Genomic DNA, 23731 nt, shown 5'->3' on the forward strand with positions numbered 1-23731 from the left:
ACCTCTCCTATCATGCAGGCTTCCCCAGCCCAAGCCTGTATCTGCTTGTCTATTTTCTTCTTTCTCCAGACCCAGAAGGGAAGTCTCCCCTGCCCAGTCTTGCCCTTTCTTTAGGAAAAAAAAATACTCCAGGCTGGAGAGATGGCTCATTGATTAAGAGCGCTGACTGATCTTCCAGAAGTCCTGAGTTCAATTCCCAGCAACCACATGGTGGCTCACAACCATCTGTAATGGGATCCGATGTCGTCTTCTGGTGTGTCTGAAGACAGCAACAGTGTACCCATATACATGAAATAAATAAATAAATCTTTAAAAAGAAAAAAGATACTTCACCCATGTTAAACTAAAATCCAGAAAGTCACCATCTAGGTTATATGGGAGTGTTGTTCTTTTGCTTTGTTTTAAAGTTAAAGTCAGGCTACATAGAGACTGTGATAACTACTGCAAATAGACTCCATCACGTAGTCCTTACTGCCCAAATAGTCAAGTGATACAGCCTGGCCGGCATGGGATCTTGCCTATGAGTCCAATAATTGGGAAATGGAGGCAGGAGGATCAGGAATTCAGGATCTTGTAATTAAGCAAGTTCAAGGCCGGGTTGGGCTACATGAAACCTAATCTCAACAACAACAACAACAACAACAACAAAGTCAACCTCATTTCTTGACAACTTGTCACATAATAGACACGGTTTTACGTGCTTTACATGTGTTCACTAGTTTAATATTTAGCAGCTCTATAAAGAAGTCACAATCAGCTCCCGCAAACAACTGTTGTCCCATCTCAAACTCAAGCTGACAAAGCCTTGGGTCCTCTCTTCTCCCCGCCTTTCCCATATGCTAACCCAATGGAATGGACACGCAATTGCAATGGGTCAGCTTGGAGAAAAAGAGGCACAAAATACTAAATACCCAACTAGGGAAACACTTTCCTGGCTTTCTGGAGGTGTTTCTAAACAAACAAACAAACAACAGTACCAGTGTTTTGCACAGAAGAAAAAGACAAACCCTAGATCTCCTACCAAAAGGCCTGGGTCTCATGCAAAGCTCTATGGGAAAACATCTGAAATCCTCAGGCCTGAGAGTGTTGGGGGATGGGATCCTGTCTCACTTTCACTGTGGCTGACCATGAGAGAAGGTTTCACATCAAATGTCACAAGATCCCTAGGTGCAACGGAACATTTCCACACCCTGATGGGCAAGGGAGCCGACTGAACGGGGAATTGACAGAGCAAGAATTTGTTTACCAGGCATTTGAGCCGAGCCAGCTTGGCAAGAGCATGAAGCTGAACAGTGGCCCAGGCAGGGCTGCATCTGCAGAATGGGAGGCTGACAAGATGGGAGGCTGACACGACGGACGTGCCTCTGGGGCTTTCACCTCACCGGACAGTGAGCAGCTTTCTAAAGTGGTGCCATCTCCATGGGGCAGAAGAAAAAGTCCAAACAGACTCAAGAGGGTGTCAGTGCCATCTAGGAACTGTGGGTAAACAACTACAGAGAGGAGGGGGAAGACACAGGTCACACAGGAACCAGAGATGGGAGGTGACAGAGGCTTTAGTGAGGTCAGAGCACAGGACATGTAGATAAGAGTAAAGATACCTGAACCCTCAGGAAGAAATCACCCTATGGGAGGAGAAGAGAATTACCTCAGAGAGGCAGAATGCACAGTATGACAAATTGGTTCTTTACACTTGCCACAGCAAGTATGTTTCTACTGTTCACTACCTTGTTAGCGTGGTGAAGCCAACTCCTGGAGAGGCTGTGCTAGAAAACACCCGAGAGATCTGTGGCCAGTTAATCCCGGAAGGAGACTGTTACACCGTGGCCTCCTCAAGTGAACTCAAGTGACGGTTACCTGACTGCTCATTATAGCTGCCTTGTCTTCCTGTAAGTTGGAATTTTAGAAAATGAAGCCAAGGGCTGGAGAGATGGCTCAGTGGTTAAGAGCACACACTGCTCTTGCCTGTTAACCCAGCCAGGGGAATCCCACACCTCTGGGACCACCTTAGGGACCACCAAGCACTCACATGTACACACCCACACACAGACACGGATGCATAACTAAAACAAAAAAAAATTTTTTTAAAGAGACATACAGCTAAAGGTAAAAAAATGATGGCGTTTATCATGGAAACAGGAAGTGGGGTTAAAGAAGAGAGGAGAAGACATGCTTGTGTAGGAAAACCATGAATGTAATATAAGGATGCATGGCGTCCTCTGAGGAAGATGCACCTAGAATTCTGATGGGCTACATCTAAAGAATGCACAGGCCTCACTATGCCTACCAAGGGCCAGGAATCAGAAGGTCCAGAGAAGAGACACACCACCAAATCTCCACGGTAACAGACGTTCTGAAGTGACTCAAGGCTGGACTGAGAACCGGTGTACAGATTCGTCAGCTTAGAAGAGGACACTGAAGCTCCTAGGCAGGAGCAGTCCTAGCAGCCAGATCATGGCTGAGGATGACTAAATGAAAAGGGCTGCAGACGACAACAAACTGAAGCCCACATGGTCAGGAGCCTGGACCACCTAAGCTTATCTGAGGCCAGCACTTAGCACATCATGACTGCAGCAAACATCTGCTGGATAACATCCCCAACCCCCATTTTATTCACTTCTTCGTTCTAGATTTTGCTTTTGTTGAATTGAGTTCCTTTTGCAAAAAAAAAAAAAAAAAAAAAATCCCAACCTCATAACAGTTCACTAAAGTGAGAAAGAGTTTTTCCACATCTGGGGCAAAAGAACTGGGAGAACCCAGTCTCCTTAAGAAGCAGAATGGAGAGCGCAGGCCCAACTGGAGACTGGCAGCAGGCTGGGCAGGCCTTTGGGGAGCAACACACTCCTCGGAATGCCTGACATTGCTCTGTTTCTGCTTCGTATCCTGAACTAATGGTGGAGAACATAGTCAGAGAAGCTGGATGCTGTGCCCATGAAGACGGCAGATAGCAGAGCTGAGGTCTGAACCTGGGTTGATGGAAGAATAAAGATCACGTTCTCTGCTATATGATTTTGAGGCTGCTTTATAAGGAAGGTGTGTCTTGAGGACAGATCCACTAAGAGAAGCACGTGCAATGGTGTTCTTTTCAGCTTGGTGTGTATTGCCCCCTAGCACTCAAAGACAGGCCAACTGTATTCCCCAAGAGTGCAGAGAACCAAGATAAAGGCACAACAAGAGCAGACAAGCCACCCTCTTTCTCCCAGGTTCTTCCAGGATGGGGAGATTCGACAGATATTCAGAGATCTGGAGTCTCTGTAAGCAGAAGGAAGAGAGCAGCGGGTCCACCCACTGACTTCCAACCTCATTCTGCCATAGCCTCTACCCACCAGGGAATGACATGAGAAGACTCTCCCCAAACTCCTTCTTCCACAGTGAGATTTGTCTAACAAACCACAGATGGCTTCTTCGATGCACATGCTTCAGTGCCCGACCCATCTCTTCAATCTCTCCACAGCTTAAGCTGGCCCTACTGTTACCCTTATGGGTTACTTCAGAACACTGCTTTCCAGCAGATGTTTCTAGTTAGGAGTACTTCTCAAAAGCATCATAGACTGAGGGAGAAAGAAGATGGGGCAGCTTCTGGGCCCAAATCTGACTGAGGGTGTGAAGAAAAGAGTAGGCAGAGGGAAGAAAGTCTGTTGATAGGAAAAGGCACAAGAGTGGGGTTTTGGGGGAGGGTGTTAGGGTTTCTACTGCTGTGAAGAGACACCATAACCACAACAACTCTCATAAAGGACAAGGTTTAATTAGAGATGGCTTATAGTTGGTAGGTTTAGTCCATTACCATTATGGCAGGAAGCATGGTGACATGCAGGCAGACATGGTGCTGGAGAGGTAGCTAAGATTTCAACATCTGGATCTGCAGGCAGCAGGAAGAGAGAGTGACATTGGGCTTGGCTAGAGCATTTGAAACTGTAAAGCCCACCCCAGTGACACACTTCCTCCAACAAGGCCACGCCTACTCCAACAAGGCCACGCCCACTCCAACAAGGCCACATCTCTGCCATACCCACTCCAGTGGAAACTGCGTGACAGGCCCAAAAGCTTGGCCACAGCTCTGAGGCACAATGTTTTACGGAAACTTAGTCTCCTGGAGTCTTTGCATCCCGTAGCATGAATGCTCCAAACTTGTCCCTGCATCAGTCAGTGAATGGATCTGTGTGCTTTCCTTCAGGATTGTTTTATTATAAGTGCCTCCAAGGAATGATTTCACATATCGCTAAGTTAGATTGGCCTCCACCAGTGTTCCAATATCCTAGGAAATCTTTGAGCTGACCTTGGGTTTTTAATTTAGTAAGAATGCTTCTCATTCAGACAAAATGCCTCCAGTGTAGATAGTGAAAGGAGTCAGGCATTACAATTTACTGGATAAGAGCTAGAAATCTCAGGACTAGTTCTACAAAGTAAACTTATAATAACAGCCGAGTCACTCCCATATACAGGAATTTACAATGGCCTAGGAAGAAGGTGGATTATACAATAGAGTAGAATTGGAACTAAGGCAAGGGCATAAAGCCCTTGCCCCTGGCTTCTAGGATTAAACTGACCTTAGGTGGGGCTGTTTTTTATCCCAGTTGTAATTTACTGCCTGGTTTTTGTTAGCTTTTATGTATGCATTCCTCTGTAACCTCAATGTACCTTGGATGACCTTAATGTATCACTTAGCTTCCTTGTTTTCTTCTGTAATATAAGTCTGATGCTCGCTTTGAGAAACTGCACTCACATCCAATACTCTCTCTGGTGTCTGTTTGTCACCCCGTCGACTCTTTGTCCACCTGAGTACTAGAACCCTGATTCTCTCACAGGTTGAGGGACTGACTGAGTCCAGTCTGTGGCACACCTCCTCATAGTGCCATTCTGTAAGAGCCTATAGGAGTCATTTTCATTCAAACCCCTAGAATGGCTGAGGGTTTAAAAAAGGTTTTTTTGTTTGTTTTTTGTTTTTTGAGACAGCATTTCTCTGTATAGCCCTGGCTGTCCTGGAACTCACTTTGGAGACTAGGCTGGCCTCGAACTCAGAAATCCACCTGCCTCTGTCTCCAGAGTGCTGGGATTAAACGCGTGAGTCGCCACACCCAGCTCTTAAAAATTTTTTATTATTAATATTGTGGTTTTCATGGTGTGTGTGTTGCAGCACCAATGTGGAGGTCAGAGGACAGCATCATGGTCTTGGTCCTCTCCTTCCACGTTATGTAGGTTCTAGGGACTGAACTCCAGTTGCTGGGCTTTTGCAGCAAGCACCTTTTCTTCATGAGCCACATTGACAGCCCCCCCCCCCAAGAAATTTTAAGGGGAAAGAAAGGACAGAGAAATCCCACAGGGAAAGTGAGCAGAGACTGGATGTACGATCTGGGTACATGTCCCGGCAGGGTCTTAGAAATGATCTTGTAAGGGCTGGTGAGATGGCTCAGCAGTTAAGAGCGCCGACTACTCTTCCGAAGGTCCTGAGTTCAAATCCCAGCAACCACATGGTGGCTCACAACCATCCGTAACAAGATCTAACACCCTCTTCTGGAGTGTCTGAAGACAGCTATAGTGTACACACATATAATAAATAAATAAATAAATAAATCTTTTTTAAAAAAAAAGAAGAAGAAATGATCTTGTATGATCTCTTCTTCTTCAAAAGTAAGTGAGAAAATACAAGGCAACCAATGTAACTTACTCCAAAGCACACAGCTTAATTAGCATCACAGCTAGGCTACAGCCCAACACGACTGTGCTTTCCATGACAGCAATGCATAAGATGACTGTCAGAAGGGGAGAAAGAACAGGGACCTACCAATCATCAGATGGAAGGCTGCAGTAGAGACCAAAAATCTCTAGGTTAAAGCGGTCAAGAAAATGTCCTGAGCTATAAGAAAAATACTTACATATTTTATATAGATACCTTATAACTATATAAAATCAGTCGTGTGGTAACGTGTATACTACTTATTAAATATGAAGTGGACTATAGTGAATAGTTACACTTTCTTCCTGACAGTACAAAAACCTGCTGACTATTGTATCAGGCTATACATGCCATTTTCACAAAGCCCTTAAAAAGGAATAGAGCCAGGTACAGTGAGACATAGCTATACCAGCTTCTCAGGAGGATGAGTTGGGAGGACTGTGAGTTCAAAGCCAGCCTTAGCAAGACTTTGTCTAAAGACAAAATCTGTGACATACTAGGAAGAAGACTTGGCACTCAGATAGGAACATGCTTCCATTCCGAGTCCACCTTCTTAGGGCTTCCATCGCCCATGTAAAATGGAAGCAGTGGCATTTCTAATTTAGGCTTATTCTGAGGACTGAGTAAAATCTGAAGGGCCCCAGGGATAGTGCTCTCCTACCAAGCTCCTCAAGGATTTCTTGCAGCCGTTTCTGCCATTATGAAGGAGAGGATCAATGATCCTCTTTTCATTGCTGTGGCACAACACAGCCAAGAAACCTGCGAGCAGAGCATCCAGCTCGCCAGAGCCACGAAACCTGTGACACCCAATCAGCACCCAAGAGCCATGAGGAGAGATCGTTCGTCATCCTCCTTGTTGGCAGAAGAGTATGGTATTGTGTAAGCTTGCTGTCCTAACAAAAGCCAAGGGAGGGAGGAATCAATGTCCATGGGTTCAAAACGAGACCTGATACAGGTAGTCCTGGCTTGTGCAAGATAGCTCTATCACCTGCACGCGGCCTGATACTGCTGCTGCTGCTGCTGCGGCTACTGCCTAGTAAGGTGAAAGTGGTTAGGTCTCAAGTCCCTTTGACCAGCATGACCTCCTCTGAAACATAACTCCTGCTCCCCATACTTCTCACCTCCACAATCCCTGAATTGCACACACCACCCCCAGGACCCTCTATCAGTAGATCCATCCGGGTCTGACCTGAATACCCACTCCTAGACCCAACATAGTACCTGCTGGAGACAGAAAGAATTCCTTTGTGTTTCAAGTCCAGAGACGGGTCCCTGAAATCAACCTCAAAGATTTCCAGGGTGGCATTTGTGCTAAAGGAGGCATCTAGTTGCTGAGCAGATGTTCCTAGTCACGTGGAAAGGAAAGAAGAGGCAGCAAATGAGCAACAATGTATGCATGGGAGATGAGCAACAATGTATGCATGGGAGATGAGCAACAATGTATGCATGGGAGAATACTGGGCTACTAATAGGTTAGGGAGCGGGGAGGAAACAGAACAGAAGAGAGATAGGAGCATCCTTTCTCTAGAGGTAACCGCAAGGAAAGCACGAGGTGCCGCCCTCAGGCCCTAGTCCAAGGCTGTTACCAGGTACCCAACCTGACATAATCCTACAGCTGTCTCTCATGGTCATTAAGGAATTCTAGATATTGAGTTTTCCTTTGATGGCTGACTTCCAGTAGCTCCTGGTCTGTCGTGTCATCGTACCTGTGGCCAGATACACAGGGTACTGCCTGGCCGGGCTCCACGCTTGGACAGCTGGCTTCTCAAGTTCTTTCAACTTCATGGTTTCGGAAAACATATATGACCTTTGGCCCACTAAAAATAGAAATTAAAAAAAAAATTTTAGGGCCAGTGATCCAGGGAGCGTCTGTGGACACAGAGACTGTCTCTCTTCTCCACAAGATGAAGTAGTCCAGCAAAAAACAGAATGAGAAAAACAAGTTCATCTGACAGTTACCCAATGGCTAAAACTGACTATCTAAACTCCCAAGGTCTTTAATCAACATTGGTTACTACAGGTCTACCGACAATAACCATCAAACTAGAGAATTTCTCAGTGAAGTTGCCTGATTTCCTTGGTTTTAAATATTGTATCTGTGCCAGTGAACCCTGTATTTATGTCATTGACACATCTGTCCACTGAGCACCAATTCCCAAGGGAAATGAATAATTAAATATTTCTACCTATGTTGTACATCTATGACCCAAGCATTCAAGAGGCTGAGGCATTAGAATCATAAGTTCAGGCAAGCCTGGCGTGGACTACATACAAAGTAAGACCTTATCTTAATATATTTAAAATTATAATATTCACAGATATGTGTGTGTGTGTTGCTTTCATGTATGTCTGTGTACCACACGGGTACCTAATGCCTTCAGAGGCCAAGAGAGTGTTGGAGCCCCTGGAACTGGAGCTGCAGAGCGCAGGGAACCCAGCAGGTGCTCTTACCAACAGAGCCATCTTTTCAGACCCTTGCCTTTTGGGGGGGGGGCAGGGGGGGAGGCGCATGGTCTCCGGTAGCCCAGACTGGCCTCAAACTTGCTAGGTAACTGAGAATGATCGCAAGTGTGAAGCCCCCACACCGCATTCATTTTAACTCTGTGATTTCCACTTCTAATGTATACTCAAGGTCTCATCCTCACGGGCCAGCGAAAGGGCTGAAAGGTTAAAGAAGGACACTTAGAACTATTTGTGACCTGCTTGAGCAACCCAGTCAGGTCAGTGTCACCTATAAAAGCAGGCGATAATATTACTTAACCTCTATTGTACTTTCCAGCTCGAAAAACGCTTGGGGCTGTCAGTTAAGCTTGTTTCTGGGAGCTTCTAAACTCCTGAAGCTCCGCTTTATCTTGTGACCAGCGAACTACACTATTTCGTCACCAGTGCCACCTGCTGGTCAGAACCACCCTGTACAGAAGCGCAGCGACCAGCAACAGCGCATTTGCCAGGCACAACTCCTAGAAAGTTCTATAAATTGTTACTCCGTTTTACATAGAAAACAGCCGGCTAAGCCGCAATGTAAACCCCGTGCTTTTAACCATTATATTAATTTAAGCAAAGCTTTCATGACGTGCTTAAACCATTGACAGAAGGATGGGAGAAATGCTCTTTTCATCCACTTTGCTCTGAGGCATCATTTTATAAGAAAAGCCTTCGTTAGGATCAGAACAGCCAGGACAGTGGCGGGCTAATAGGGTCGGGGAACCACGATCAGGGAGGACAACCCTTGGCAGTCCAGTTCTTAGGGAGAAGGTCAACACGGCTTCTCGCCTGCTGACTGCCATACAAGGCGCTTGACGGTCAGTTACCACTGGCCAGGGCACCGCGACCGGGTGCAGGCTCAGGGCCGGGTCAAGTCAAGGCTTCGTGGGGAGGCGGAGGCGCGCGCAGCGCTGCTGGACCTCGGCGGGGTTGGGGACACTGTGTGGCAAGGGGAGCGGGACCGGGTCCAGCTGGGGGGTTTCGTACGGGTGCTCCAGGTCAGGGCAGCCCGGGTGTGGTCAAGGCGAGCTCCCCGGCCACCTCCCGCGGGAGGAGCGGTGCTCTGGGACCCCAGAACCGCAGGGGAAACCCACCTGTTCCGAGCGCCCGGGTCAGGGGTCACAGGCGACCGCCCGGGCTGGTCCTGTCCCAACCAAGGGCGCACCGCGCTGCGGACGGCGGCTGCCGAGGGCCAAAAGTCAATTTGCCCTGGCCACAGCTGGCGACCCGCTCCCTCTGTTCGCTTAGCCGAGCTCAACACTAATCCGCACCGACAGCGCAGAGGTTTCCCATCAGGGCCTGCCTCACTTGCCCTAGGATTGCACAGTTCTAGCCCCCACACCAGTACATGCTAGTCTATTCTATTTGCGTCAGGCTCCTGTGTATGGAAAGGGAAAACACTAATTCAATTTATTATGTAGTTATTAAAGTGAGGGAAGCCCATGAGCTCTCAGTGTGATCTATTTAGCTAAAAAGCAATCGAGGTTGTAAATAGTAGTGGTGCACACTGGAGCCTACTAGTAGAGGGTGTCCACAAACTGATTAACGGCTGCGTGTGGAAAAAGAGACGATTGTGAACCAGGCACTTCATGGAAGATTTCAGGCACATGACATGGGCATTACTCCTTGGAGCTGAAAGAACACTAGGTGATATTTCAGCAAAAAGGGGGGCCGAAGCAGCTAATGGGCGTGCTGGCATTTCCCATACAGTAAGTCAAAGAGACTGATCAAGAACAAGTACTGATAGATAAATTGTGGAATACCAATTAATTCTGCAGTTAACAGGGAATTACTGAAAATTATTGGGTCAGAGGCACTAGTGGCAATTGTATTTTATATCTGGCAGTATGGATCCCTTTGGAGAAAAAAGAGAGGAAGGCAGGGACCCAATTACAAGAGGAATAGAGCAGCCCAGGGACCGGTGAAGAAAGCCTGGATTAATACTGGTGACTGAAGGAGAGCTGCCCTGGCTCTCCTGACTGAGAAAGGAAAGGATTCAAGACAGGCGGGGCCCAAGAGCTAGGGAGACCCGGTGTTGCTGATAACAGAGTTAAAACCTCGAGGCAGAGGAAAAGAGAATGTAAAGATATCACAGATGTTTTTCAAGTTGAGATAATTGTGGCAGGTGAAGATACCCAGGTTGATTCAAAAGTGCCACTTGATGCATGAATCCTATGGTGAGTTCCACCCGGGTCACCTCTGAAACTGGGGTGCCCATTATCTGATTGGCAGTTCTGAAATCAGATAGACACCCATGTGTGGCACCATCTGTGCCAGGACCATTCTTGCTACAACTATTTTTTTTTTTTTTTTTTAGTGTCCTATCACAGGTGAGCTGGCGATGGGGGTGGAGTTGGGGAGTGAACAAGGTCAATGACTGGCTGAGCCTTAGGAACTAGAGGTGTGGATTGGCTGAGAGTGCTTGCTTGCCCGAAGACTTGAAACCCTGGTTTTATTTCTCCAGCACTAGTCGTGGAGACTTCAGGGTGGAGGGTCAAAAGTTCAAGGTCGTCTTCAGGTACCCAAGCTACCCAGCAAGTTCAAGGGCACCCTGGGTACAGGAGATTCTCTCTCTCTCTCTCTCTCTCTCTCTCTCTCTCACACACACACACACACACACACACAGCTGAACCTTGGACAGTACTCCCAAATTAGGGAATAAAGCAGAAGTACCAACCACACTGATGGAGCACCACAAAAGAAATCTGCACTAAAGTCCTAAGGTTCAATTCCCAGCACCCACATTGCAGCTTCCAACTGCCTAACTCCAGTCCCAGAGTATCCAACATCATTTCCTGGCGGCACACAGCCATATACATTCATATAAATAAATAAATAAATAAATATTTAAGAATGAGATGATTAAGGAGTTTATCTTTGTTAAAAAAAAAAACTTAAAATGACATTCTGTGTGCATGTGTGGATGCACACACACTATACATAGTACACGCGCAAAGGTCAGAGGACACCTTGAAGTAATGGATTTTCTCCTCCAACCATGTAGGGCCTAAAGATTGAACTCAGGTAGGTGTTCACCACATATCTTTACCAACTGAGCCATCTCAGCAGCCCGCAATAAATCTAAGAATTCTTCAAGAAGTAACGTTTTCAGTTCCACTCCCTAATTTTTGCACTTTTTACCTGCCCAGATAATCCACTAATGGAGCCCATATCTAAGTTGAATGATGTGACGGTCTGAGTAAGATTGGCTCCCAAAGGCCTGTATACCTGAATGCTTGGTCACCAGGGAGTGGGACTCTTTGAAAAGGTTAGAAGGTAAGGAAGCATGTTCGTGATGTATGTCAATGGGGGTAGGTTTTAAGATCAAAAGCCCATGGCAGGCCCAGTCAGACTCTTATCCATCCGTCCCCCCCCACCCACCCACTCACAACCCAGATCAGGATGCAGCTCTCAACTACATCTCCATCATCATACCTGCAATGCTTGCCACCATGCTGATAATGGACCAAGCTTTTAAAACTGTAAGCACACCCCCAATGAACTGTTCCCGAGTTGTTACTGTCATGGTCTTTCTTCGGAGCAATAAAATAGTGACTTAAGTCTGATGGGTTTATTTGTACTGATGCAGGAGAAACACTGTTTTCTTATGGGTCAGGTTTCCAAAGGAAATGAGGTTAACTTAAGAAAACGCTCTACTTTTAATCTCCGCCAAAGCTACATAGTAAGACTCTTGTCAAGAAGCCACCCCTTAAACAGAGTGTGCGTTGACTCACTTGCGACTGCAGATGGGCTGACATGGGGTCAGTGGTCACGGGAAACTCGACAGGCACTGTACTCAGGTCATCCTCTTTGGATATCTCACACATACAATTTTACAAAATCCAGAAACCATACTTAGACCATTTCTTTTCAGGCATGAGCCACCATGGTTCCTTCCACCAATTCTTGAAGGTTAACGATATCTGCTTGGCTTGCCTGGAAGCCCACATAGCCCAGACTTTTTAATGGTTGCACCAGTCACTTCTACTCAACGAGCCTTATGGCTTAGACTACAAATGTGGCTATTTTGTCTGTTATTCCACGGCCACCCTGGTGACTGTTATTGCTTTCTTATAAGGTTTTTTTTTTTTTTTTTTTTTTTGGTTTTTCGAGACAGGGTTTCTCTTTATAGCTCTGGCTGTCCTGGAGCTCACTTTGTAGACCAGGCTGGCCTCGAACTCAGAAATCCGCCTGCCTCTGCCTCCCGAGTGCTGGGATTAAAGGCATGCGCCACCACGCCCGGCTTTCTTATAAGTTTTAATCTGATTGCTATACTTTTTAATCCTTTTGGGTTTTTGTTGTTGATTTTGAGACAGGGTCTTTCTACCTTGGTCAGTCTGAAACTCACTATGTAGATAAAGAGATCCACCTGCCTCTGCCCCACCCACCAGGTGCTAGAATTAAAAGCATGTACCACCACAACCAACCTTTAAAATTTTTTTTTTTAATTTTATGAGTGTTTGCCTGAATGTCTGAGCACCACATGCAGTGTCTCTGGAAGTCAGAAGATGGTGTCAGGTCCTGAGGACTGAGTTACGGATGGTTGTGAACCATCATGTGGGTTCTGGGAGAGCACCCAGTACTCTTAAGCCCTATTTCCCCAGTGGAGCCAGCTTCTTGAGACAGCACCTCACTAGCTGATTTAGAGCCCAGAGATCTTTCCTGCTTCTCCCTCCTAATGCTGGGATTAAAGCCATCTGACCAAACACTATAAATCTGAGAACTTTAGACCGTCACCTCCAAAGGTGACAACTAGAGGTCAGGGTTGGAGTAGTTCTCAGTGACACATGTACCCTTTAGGCAAAGTGGCCATGATGTCCTTGCATATTCATCAATGATGCCTATAGATACTTTGTGGTTGACAACATATGCTTTAGAAAATAGAGATGCATTATGACAGCTTTCTTCTAAGGCTGTCACCGGAGCTTGGACGCATCCCTTATTTCATAAATAGGGACAATGCTAACTTACTAAGAAGCTGTTTTAGAAAACTTGCTCTGAAAGGGGGGGATGAAGAAATGCCACAGATCTGACCAGGCATTTCCTACTGTTCCATCGCTTGAAATGCCTTACTTTCTTTTAAAACTTATTTAAGAGTTTAAATAATGGTCTTTGTTTTGAAACCACCTTACTATATATAGTTCAGGTTAGCCTCAAACTCACTAGATAGCCTAGACTAGTCCTGAACCCATGGAGATCCTCCTGCCTCAGCCTCCCAAGTGCTGGGATTACAGGCACCACCACACGTCTTTAAATCTAACAAGTATTACTTAAAAGTTGGGTTGTCTTGATAGCCTTACTATGTAGCCCAGACCAGCTTCAAACATGCAATCCTCCTGCCTCAGCTTCCTGCATACTAAGATTATAGATGTGCTCCACAAAAATGGTTTTTAAGGAAAATGAATCTTGTTCCAAATTGGGAAGAGAGCACATCCCTTCCCTCTTGGCCCTGGAAATGGGCAACAGCGGATCCTTCACTCTCTGCTGTGCGACTGCAGCTGAAAACCACTCTCCCAGCCCCAGTGAGATGACCTGTGATTTTCTTACACTGATTTCCTAACCTTCCTTCCCATCCTTCCAATATCAGAGCAGGAAAACAGGAATGCAGGCAGGCAGGCAGCACGCAGAGGGAAGGACAAGGACCTGGATCCTCACAGCAGTGACTATTCCTGGAGAAAGAGACACAGAAACCAGAGCACTGAGCTTTATTAGGGATTTCATTACGGTTAAGCCTCTAGGAACGAGGGCACAAAGCCCATCAAGCCTCCTCAGATATCATAGTGAACCACAGGCTCAGGCTCTTTGGTAGGGTCACCGCCTCGCTCCAGGTACAGATTATTGTAAGGGTACTGCTTCGGACCCTAAGGAAGAAGACAAAAACAAAAAAAACAAAAAAAAGCACAAGGGTCAGCAAGAACAACAGCCAGCCAGCCAATACCTGACTATACCCTACTTGAGTTAACAATCACACAGAGCAAATGGGCATATAGTAGCCTTTGGTCAGACCCAGCTGAGCAAACTGGCAGAGGGATGCTCTTGCCATGCTCAACCCGCAGCACAGAGAGAGCCTAAGTTGTTAGAGAAGTGGTGTCTGCCTGCAAGTGAGCAGTGGAGGGGGGGAGGTCCAAGCCAAAGCTTTCTAAATGGGATGGTGCATCCATCCATCCATCCTGCTCTCGCTCTCTCTCCCTCTCTCTCTCCTTCTCCCTCTCCCTCTCTCTCGGGGTCGAGACAGACTCAATCTCCTCTAAGTCACTCAGCCTCTAATGGCTCCACCACTAAAGTGGCCTGGCAAATGAGGCGTGTAGGAGCAGTGTGGGGGAAAGCAGAGGAGACGCGGTTGGAACGTGCTTTCAGGGCTGCTGGCTTTACCAACAAACAGCTGTCAGAGAACACAGCTCAGAGGGAGGAGAAAAGGGTGATGTGCTTACAGAACTGAAAAATGGAAGGGCCACACTGTTCCTTGCTCTCCTGAAGGGAAGTCAGTGCTCACCACAGCCCCATATGCTTTCCAGCAAAGGGTCCCCAGGGCTTAGCAAGGCTTGTGTCAGTGAATACACTCTGCCAGCTCCCTTCAGAGGCAGCACTGGGCAGCCAACTGCAAAGACTGCAGCCCCTGTCTGCAGTTCTTCTCCTCCAAACACCCTGGAGACACTCCTAGACTAACCTTCCTAAGAGCCTGGCCCGTATCAGTGCCAGGCTTCTTGTCACAAACAAAGATGGCTCCCTGGTACTAGAGGAAGCCCAAGAAATCCCTGCATCCCTTCCCCCTAGCACACAGTCTGCATCTGGCACATAGCAGAGGTTATATAAATATTTGTTTGATTAATACACCACTCTGCCATCAAGTTCAAATCCTCAGCTCTGCAATAAAAGCTGCCCAACAGAGCTAATCAATTCACCTCATAATCTAGTGATCTTCAGTTCTAAGTGCATTTCATAATTACCTAGAAACTGTTGAGAATATTGATTCTAGAAGCCTATTGTAGAGCCATAGAATTAGGACTTCTAAGAACCAGGCCTGAAGAACATTAACATATGGGAGTTCTCCAGGGAACCTATGTAGCTGGTTATTTAGGAACTAGTTTTTTAAAGGCTGATTTAAATTTTTGGATTATTTTTATTACATTTACTTATTTACTATCTCGGTGTGTGGGCACACTGCCACCACGACACTCACGTGGCAGTCAGAGGGCAGCGCACAGGAGCCAGTTCTCTCCCTTTTACCATGGGGGTCCCAGGGATGAACTCAGGTCAACAGGCTTGGTAGCAAGTGCCTTTACCCACTGAGCCATCTCATTGGCCCTATTTATATTATCACCTAACTCACCATCTGTCCCCCTCCTACTGTCTCTCGTGTCCCTCATAGTTCTCTGACCTCTCATGACTCAGATCCTGTGGTTTTTTTGGCCCCTAGTTTTTTGGTTGTAGTTGTTTTATGTATATGAGCACACAGTTGCTGTCTTTAGACACACCAGAAGAGGGCATCAGATCCCATTACAGATGGTTGTGAGCCATCTGGGAATTGAACTCAGGACCTCTGGAAGAACAGTCAGTGCTTTTAACCACTGAGCCATCTCTCCAGCCCTGTCCACTAGTTCTAATCCTCTTCCCTCCCCATGGGCCATCCCCCTCTGTACAGCCACTGTAGGAGGACGAATACAAGCTGTGCCAGGCTCGCACACACATGTTCACATGATGCTCATTATTATATCTTCTACCTAAGGGGTCCTACTCCCTCCTTTAAGCTGGGAAGTATACTTTCTATGTCCTTTGGATGCTCTGAATCACAACTCTTTCCAGTACCCTGCAGAAAGTGCCCTTCATTGTTCAGTACAGGATAAGGTTTCAGTTCTAGAGTCTTTGGTTACTACTAGAATATAAGTGGTAATGACTGTCCTCAGATGGAAACTGAAGATTAGCCTCAGCATTCTCAGCCACTAGTTAGTGCTCAAGTCTGTCTCCTCAGTTATCTGGTCCATGCAGTGGGGCAGAGCAGTGCTCTGACGCCTGTTGGGCGGGAGGGTAAGGCCTTTCATCTTTCTCTTGTCTAAAACTCTAGGAAGCCAAGCTTGGCACTGGCTATTATCCTACCCCAGCAACTTCACTCCCTCAGGAAAGGAGGCAAATGTGCTTCGGAGAGCACGTAAGATACTCACCACAGGCTGGTAGGAAGGGAACATGTGCCCTACCCAGAACATGAAAACCATAAAAGCCACGAAGCCGAAGAGATGTTTACACATGACATCCCAGGACACAGGGGTAGGCGATGTGTCCACACGATTCCTGATGTACATGTCTAGGTCCCAGTGTATCTGTGGCAGAAAGGCACATAACTAACTGTCACAAACTGTTCTTGCAAAAGACAGGCGTTCTGGCTAGTCCTGTGTCAACTTGACATAACCTAGAGTTATCTGAAAGAAGGAACCCTCAGTTGAGAAAAATGACTCTATAAGATCAAGCTGTAAGGCATTTTCTTAGTGATTGATGGGGGAGGTAGTGCCATCCCTGGGCTGGTGGTCCTGGGTTCTACAAGAAAGCAGGCTGGGCAAGCTACAGGGAACAAGCGAGTAAGCAGCATCCTTCCATGGCGTCTGCATCAGCTCCTGTCTCCAGCTTCCTGCCCTGTTTGAGTTCCGGTCCTGACTTCCTTAAAAGATGAACAGTGATATGGAAGTGTAAGCCAAATAAATCATTTCCTTCCCATCTTGCTTTTTGATCATGGTGTTTCATTATAGCAATAGAAATCCTAACTGAGACAACAGGCAATCTGGAATGGACAGAGCCTGAGACAAGGCTTCAAAGAAGCAATACCCTTCTTAGGGCAATATTCTGAGCCAGGTCCAAGACACACAGGGCCAGCCTTAAAGATGAATGCTGGCTCCAGCAAAGGTAGCTCAAGCATGACCCGCACAATGTTCACAGTACACAGGGCTTTGAGTATGCCGGTAAGTTCCATCCTGTGTACCATATGCAGAACTTCAGGTCTCAGATCACTGGACCTTGCTTCCTTGAGCAGAAAAGCTTAGCCAAAAAAGCACCATGTGCACTGAGGATAAAGCCCCAGGAAAACACAAGGAAACTGAGAGGAAGGGAAGGGTAACTGGTAATGCTTTTCTCACCGGTTCACCCCAGTTCATCCTGAGTTCTGAGTGGTCCCACTGATACCACGGATCCCTCTCATGCTGTGATCGGTTGGGGAGCATTGGGTAGTCGCCATACCTGAGAGAGACAGCAAGAACTTCTGGAAAGGGCTGTGGTAATCCCTGACAATTCAAAGCCCTCGCCCCCAAAGATCAGAAACAAATCGACATATATATAACTACATCACTTAGAATAGAAGAACTTGCCCCCAAATCAAGATGTCTTAGTACTAAGCACAGAACCAAAGAAGTCCAAAATATAGTTAGAGGTTATGTCAAATCCTGAAACAATATGGCCTTATCTTCTTTTACAAAGAAAAGTCACACATCTCAGAACTAAAGGGAATTTAGCAATCAACTACACCCACATTTGTTGGATAAACCAAAATAGGTACACATTAGAAAAGGCTTTTCTTCTCCACAGCTACTATGCTTCTTAACCACAAGGTGATATATACCCTCATGCTTCAAACACCTCAAACATGGCGGTCTCACTTAACTTGGTTTCCCCCCTAAAAATCCAAGTTCACCTTATACAGACTCCTGCCCAGGCTGTTCTAGTCCACAACAAAGTAAAAAACAAGCAATGGAAACTGGACACGTGTCCAAAAAGTGATTGGAAAAGAAAAAGAAAAGAAAAATGCTAACACGGGAAGTGAAGATGATGTTTAACCACTATTCATAATTAACTTTGTTACAGGGAATAGAGGGAGGGCCAGAAGGGACTAACACCAACTGAAGAATGAAGGCTGACATGGAATCCTGTAATCTGCTTAACCATCAGTGACATTTTCATATCCCTAATGGCAAAAAACAAACAAACTAGCAAAACAAACAAACAAACAAACAAAAAACCCAGACGTACACAAATATAGAGTATCCCAACCTCAGCAAGGTTCTCAGGACAGGGGTCCCAGTTCCCGCCTGGTCACGTGCCTAGATGTCAGCACCTGAGCCCAGCAGATGCTCAATCTAAATGAAACGCAGTGCTCTGGATGGAGCCATGGAAGAATCTCACTATTCTAGAGTCCTCGAGGGAGCTATGATAACCTCGGTTTCCTCATTTGAGCAAACAGCCTGAGCCAAGCCAAAAAAAAAAAAAAAAAAAAAAAAAAAAATGGAAGTCTTCTCGGCTGCAGCTGCTCAGCCACCCACTCCCACCTCTCCCCCAACCTAGAAAAGCACCCGCACTAATGACTCTGAAGGGTCACTACAAGGATCCGGGAGAAAACGCCAGAGTCGCACCACCCAATCCAACAGCCTTCACCCACTACTGCTCCTGCCCGGAGTCCTCTACCTCACTCACCCCATGCCATCATCCGGGTATGGCTCGTAGTCTTCCACACGCATGTTATACTTCTTGGCGGCCGCGGCGCGTTCCTCTGGGGTCCTAGGATATGACCCCGGCAACATGTCCTTGGTCATATGGAAGGCTGGACGCAGAGGGATGCAGGTCAGATGGACACGGTGCTTCAGGCGCCCACCCAGAAAGCACTAAGCCGCAGTGACTGCAGAGGCTGGAGTTCCGCACCTTGCCGGACTACAGCAACCCTGTATCCCTTCTTTTGGGCACACGAATCCACCGCGACCTCCCCAACCCCAGCCAGGACACCTCCGCCACCGTCCCAAGGATGCCCCCCTCCCGAAGCAGTAAACTTCAGGCACCCGCTTCCCACACCGTGCACACCTCTCCGTGCCTCCAGTGGCACCACGCCCCGGGTTGTCCTTTGCAGCCATCGGACTCCCAGGGCCGCAGCCCGGGCGGCAGCCATCTTCACCTTCTCCGCGGTTCACTCTGCACATGCGCAAAAGCGGGTCACGGTGGCTGAGCCGGGCCAAACGCGATCTCCGAAGCCAGCGCAGAAGTCCCGGCGTCGAGCTGGGCGGGCTTTATTTAAATAAGCTGTAGAGCCTGGACGGTGAGCGGCTGATGAGGTGCCAGGACAGAGAGCAAGAAGGAGAGAAAACAAAGCTACTGCTTACTTGATATTTCAAGTTACGGTATTCCTTTTCGCCTTCAACCGACTGAGGCCCTTTCGGGGCTGCACCGGTCGAATATCTCAGACAGCTGTGCAAAGTAAACCAGCCTTCTGTCCTCACACACAGTTCTTTTTCACGTTTAGCTCTTGGTTTTGTTCGATCCTTTCTCCAAATAGGTTCATCTCTTTACTTATATACTCAAAGTTGTCTCAGTTCATCTAAATGTCTCAATCACCTCAACCCAACAAATACAAAAACCAAGCCTATTACTGGAGGCGGCTCTCCTGACTCAACCCCAAACCTCCCATTTTTTTTCAGGAAAAAACAGATTTCAAACAGAAAGACCATAATTAACAAACTCTTAACACAGACTGGGAGACAGGTTTGCATACTATTAAGTTTTCATTTTATTTGTACAAGTAGGGTTTGGATATATTACCCATTGTGAGTATGCACGTATTTCCATCAACTCTTTAGACACAGTTACTGTAATAGAATCCCTTCTCAAATGTATACCAGACCGACAAACACAGGCGTGTACTATTCAACATATAGATTTGGGGAGGGCTACTGCAGTGCATTTTATCCTCTTGTAGTATCGTTAGACATCATCAGAATTAATTTGACAGCATCTGCATTTAACTAATAGCAAGCCCTGATCTCATGTTGCTTAAGAAACAACATTGGTATAAGTTATTCATTTGTTTATATAGAACATAGCATATTCTTTTTTAAAAAGAAAATTATATGTATGGGTGTTTTGCCCACATGTGTGTTTGCACTCCACATGCATGTGGTAGTGGAGGAGACCAAAGGGCAGCAGGTCCCCCTGGAACTGGAGTTTCAAAGAATCCACAATTACAGTGGATTGTTGGCCTTCATTCAGGTGCTGGGAATTGAACGCTGGTCCTGGATCCTCTGTCTTCTGGAAGAGCAGCCAGTACTCTTAAGCCCCGAGACATTTCTCCAGCCCCACGGTGTACTCTTATGTGATGGTATATGCCTTTTGTAATGTCAGCACTTGAGAAATGAAGACAAAAAAATATCAGGAGTTAAGGCCAGCCTGGGCTACACAATGAGTCTAAGGCATATCTGGGCTATGTGAGACTGTCGCGGGGGTGGGGTGGGGGAGAAGTGTATAATGATTTTTTAAATGTATATTACAAAGGTGTGTGACTCTTACTTCTATCTAGATCTAAAACATTTCATCACTGCCCCAGAGAAATCTCATACCAATTAGCATATTCCTCTACGTCCACACATTGGCAAACACTAATCCACTTTCTGTTTCTATGTTTTTGCCTAAGCAGTATGTGATGGTGTGTATATGCTTGGCCCAAGGAGTGGCATGATTAGAAGGTGTGGCCCTGTTGGAGTAGGTGTGTTATTGTGGGTGTGGCTATAAGACCCTCATCCTAGCTGCCTGGAAGCCAGTATTCTGCTAGCAGCCTTCAGATGAAAATGTAGAACTCTCAGCTTCTCCTGCACCATGCCTGCCTAGAGGCTGCCATGTTTCTGCCTTGATGATACTGGACTGAACCTCTGAACCTGTAACCCAGCCCCAGTTAAATGTTGTCCTTTATAAGAGTTGCCTTGGTCATGGTGTCTGCTCACAGCAGTAAAACCCTAACTAAGACACAGTATATGTATAAAAATGGAATCTTTGGGCTGGAGAGATGGCTCAGTGGTTAAGAGCTCTGACTGCTCTTCCAAAGGTCCCAAGTTCAAATCCCAGCAACCACATGGTGGCTCACAACCATCCGTAATGAGAACTGACTCCCTCTTCTGGTGTGTCTAAAGACAGCTACAGTGTACTTACATATAATAATAAATAAATAAATCTTTAAAAAAAATGGAATCTTCTTATAACATGTGGACTTTGTATCTATCTTCTTTCTCATAATGTGAATACATCCCAATATCTATTAATATATCATTTTTATGAATAAATGATAATCTATTGTACACTCTGCACATTTATTATTTAATGGACTTTGGGTTGTTTCCACTTTGGAGTTGTTGTGAATAAAGCTACTGTAAAATGCTAGTACATACCTTTTTGTGAGTTTACATAGTGTATTTTTTTTCTTTTTTCTATGAGTTTGTTTTGCTCTTTGGTCTTGTTTGTTAGCTCCTTGAGGCAAAGTTTTCACTCTGTAACTCAGGCGCTCCTTGAACTCACTTTAAAGCTCAGAATGGCCTCAAATCCAAGCCCCTCCTGCCTGGGCCCAGCAAGTGCTCAGGTTACAGGGACACACATCATATCAAGCTTGGTTGTATGTTTTCAATTCTCTCAGCTACATCCTTAGAATAGATCTGCACACTGGGGATACCTTGTATGATTCACTTACTGAAAATCTCCCAGGTTGCTTTTCAAGGCAGCCACACCATTTCCTATTTCTCCTGGCAGCTGAAGAGCCAGCTCCGTGTCTTCCTGCCCTCACTAATGCTTGCTTCTGTAGTGACTAGTCCCGTGGGTGTGGCTGCATCTTTCTTGCTCTGATTGGAGACCAGGAACATTTGGAAAAGATGGAGATTTCTCTTTTACATTTCCAGACACTGAGAGCTCCAAAGTTGAGGGGGTCCACTCATGGTGACAGTCTCCTGGAATGCTATTTGGTGGCAAAAGGCAGGAGGTGAAAGGCACGAGGTCACATGCAAAAGCATCAGTTGAACTCCCAGCCTCAGGCCCTTTTATAATGGGGACCACTCATTCATGAAAGTGGGGCCCTGTGACTCGAATTCCCCCCATTAGGCTTCACCTCTTAATACTTACATTGGGGGGGGTACATTTCCAATACACATCTTCTTAGAGGAGCACAAGTAGGCTACAACATTATCTCACTTGCATTTGCTTAACTTGGATAAGTAGACCGATGTGTACCAAAGAGAATAAAAAACTAAAGATAAAAATGGGGTAGGGTAGGAATAGGTTAATCTTCAAGTTGATGGCATTTAGAATCAACTGTAAACAAACTTCCGGGCAGCTGGGGGGATTTTTCCAGATTAAGTTAATCAAGGTGGGGCGTGCTCTAAATGTAGGCATCACTGTCCCATGGGCTGAGTTGCTGACTGAATAAAAAGGCGAAAGGGAAACCAAGAGACAGGTTTTATCACTCTGTGCTTCTTGACAGTGAATGCAATATGACCAACTTGCTCAAGTTCTGGCCACCATAACTTCCCGCCTGGGCAGCCTGGCCCTGAGAACTGTAAGCTAAAGGGACCCCACACATTGTTTCTGTAAGATGTTGTTGTTGTTGTTTTGTCCCAGACTTCAGTAACTAATACAGGAGGGAGGGAAGGATTCCTGAGACCAGTAACATGAACATATGCTGGCTGATGTTAATGACTGGACTGTATGAGAAAGAACTCAAGAATCCACTTGCTTCCCCCGCCCCCCTGATTCTTTTCTTTCTGTGAAGATCTCACCACTCCCCATGTGCCTAGGCTGGCCTCAAACTCCTTCTGCTCCTGCCTAAACTCCTGAAGTGCTTGAAATTTCGGCCTGGGCCACCACCCTGGCTGGGAATCCGCTTTCTGCTCTCCACCAAGGCTTGCATTTCCTTTATATGCACCTTGTTACTCAAGCTGCATTTGCACAAAAGATTCTTTTGGTTTCTTTGTACAGAAATTCTATGACTGTTCAGATAGTTCCTTCCATAACAAATTGCCCTCTTCTCCCCTGAGCATCTTCTCATGTGCATTCAGCCATGATAGATCTTCTCTGGAGAGGTACCTGTTCAAGTCTTTTGTTCACTTTTAACTGAGTTTTATTCTTTATTGTTGAGCCCTGAGAGTTCTTTATGGAACTCTAGATGCAGTTTCCTTACTAGATGTATGATCTGTAAAAATTTCCCCTAAGCACACTCTTTCCTTCCTTCTTTCCTTCCTTCCTTCCTTCCTTCCTTCCTTCCTTCCTTCCTTCCTTCCTTCTTTCCTTCCTTCCTTCCTTCCTTCCTCTCTTCCTTTCTTCCTTCCCCCCTTCCTCCCTCCCTCCCTCCCTTCCTTCCTCTTGTTGAGATAGAGTCTCCTGTAGAGCAGGCTGCCCTTGGACTTGCTATATAGCTGAGGCTGATCTTGAACCTCCCTCTTCCTGTGTCTACCTCCCAAGCCCTGGGGTTTTAGACATGCACTACCGTGGCTGGTTTGTATGGTACTTGGCAGCAAACCCAGGACTTTGTGCATGCAAATAAGTGTTCTATCAACTGGTATATATCACCATTCCTGTCTTTTTACTGTCTCCATGATGTCCTTCGGTACCCTGCTTTTATCATGGAAAGTATTGTGTTAAAGCTGAAAGAGAAAAAAAGAAAAGCAAACCCGAGTATGCCCCGTAGTTAAAACATTCCTGGGAACATCTTGACCATTAAGATAAAGAGGAATGTGAGGACATAACAGGGCTATCTGAACTGAGTCAACAACTCACAGAACTCTGACACCCTGCACGTACATG

At 46.2% G+C, this 23731-nt stretch overlaps 2 protein-coding genes across 3 annotated transcripts in view; both read right to left on the reverse strand.

Annotated features, from left to right (window-relative positions):
* Positions 1-9330, reverse strand: part of Sec31b (SEC31 homolog B, COPII coat complex component) — a 28448-nt gene extending 19118 nt beyond the window's left edge. The window contains exons 1-3 of one of the 2 annotated variants that reach the window (XM_021152511.2): positions 9250-9330; positions 7378-7488; positions 6893-7016 (exon numbers count right to left, since the gene is read on the reverse strand). In XM_021152511.2, coding sequence (XP_021008170.1) covers positions 6893-7016; positions 7378-7471 — 218 coding nt within the window. In that variant the 5' untranslated portion in view covers positions 7472-7488; positions 9250-9330. The remainder of the gene's footprint in view (positions 1-6892; positions 7017-7377; positions 7489-9249) is intronic. The other variant, XM_029472426.1, reaches the window with a different exon arrangement.
* Positions 9331-13843: 4513 nt separating this feature from the next.
* Ndufb8 (NADH:ubiquinone oxidoreductase subunit B8) lies at positions 13844-19114 on the reverse strand. The gene is made up of 5 exons (XM_021152513.2): positions 18986-19114; positions 18605-18731; positions 17278-17377; positions 16315-16470; positions 13844-14016 (listed from the first exon to the last, which is right to left on the reverse strand). Exons 1-5 carry the CDS (start codon positions 19068-19070, stop codon positions 13924-13926), a joined length of 561 nt encoding a protein of 186 aa, XP_021008172.1. The 5' UTR covers positions 19071-19114; the 3' UTR covers positions 13844-13923.
* Between the last annotated feature and the right edge of the window lie 4617 nt (positions 19115-23731).

This window comes from Mus caroli, chromosome 19, assembly GCF_900094665.2.
Source record: "Mus caroli chromosome 19, CAROLI_EIJ_v1.1, whole genome shotgun sequence".
Lineage (NCBI taxonomy): Eukaryota > Metazoa > Chordata > Mammalia > Rodentia > Muridae > Mus > Mus caroli.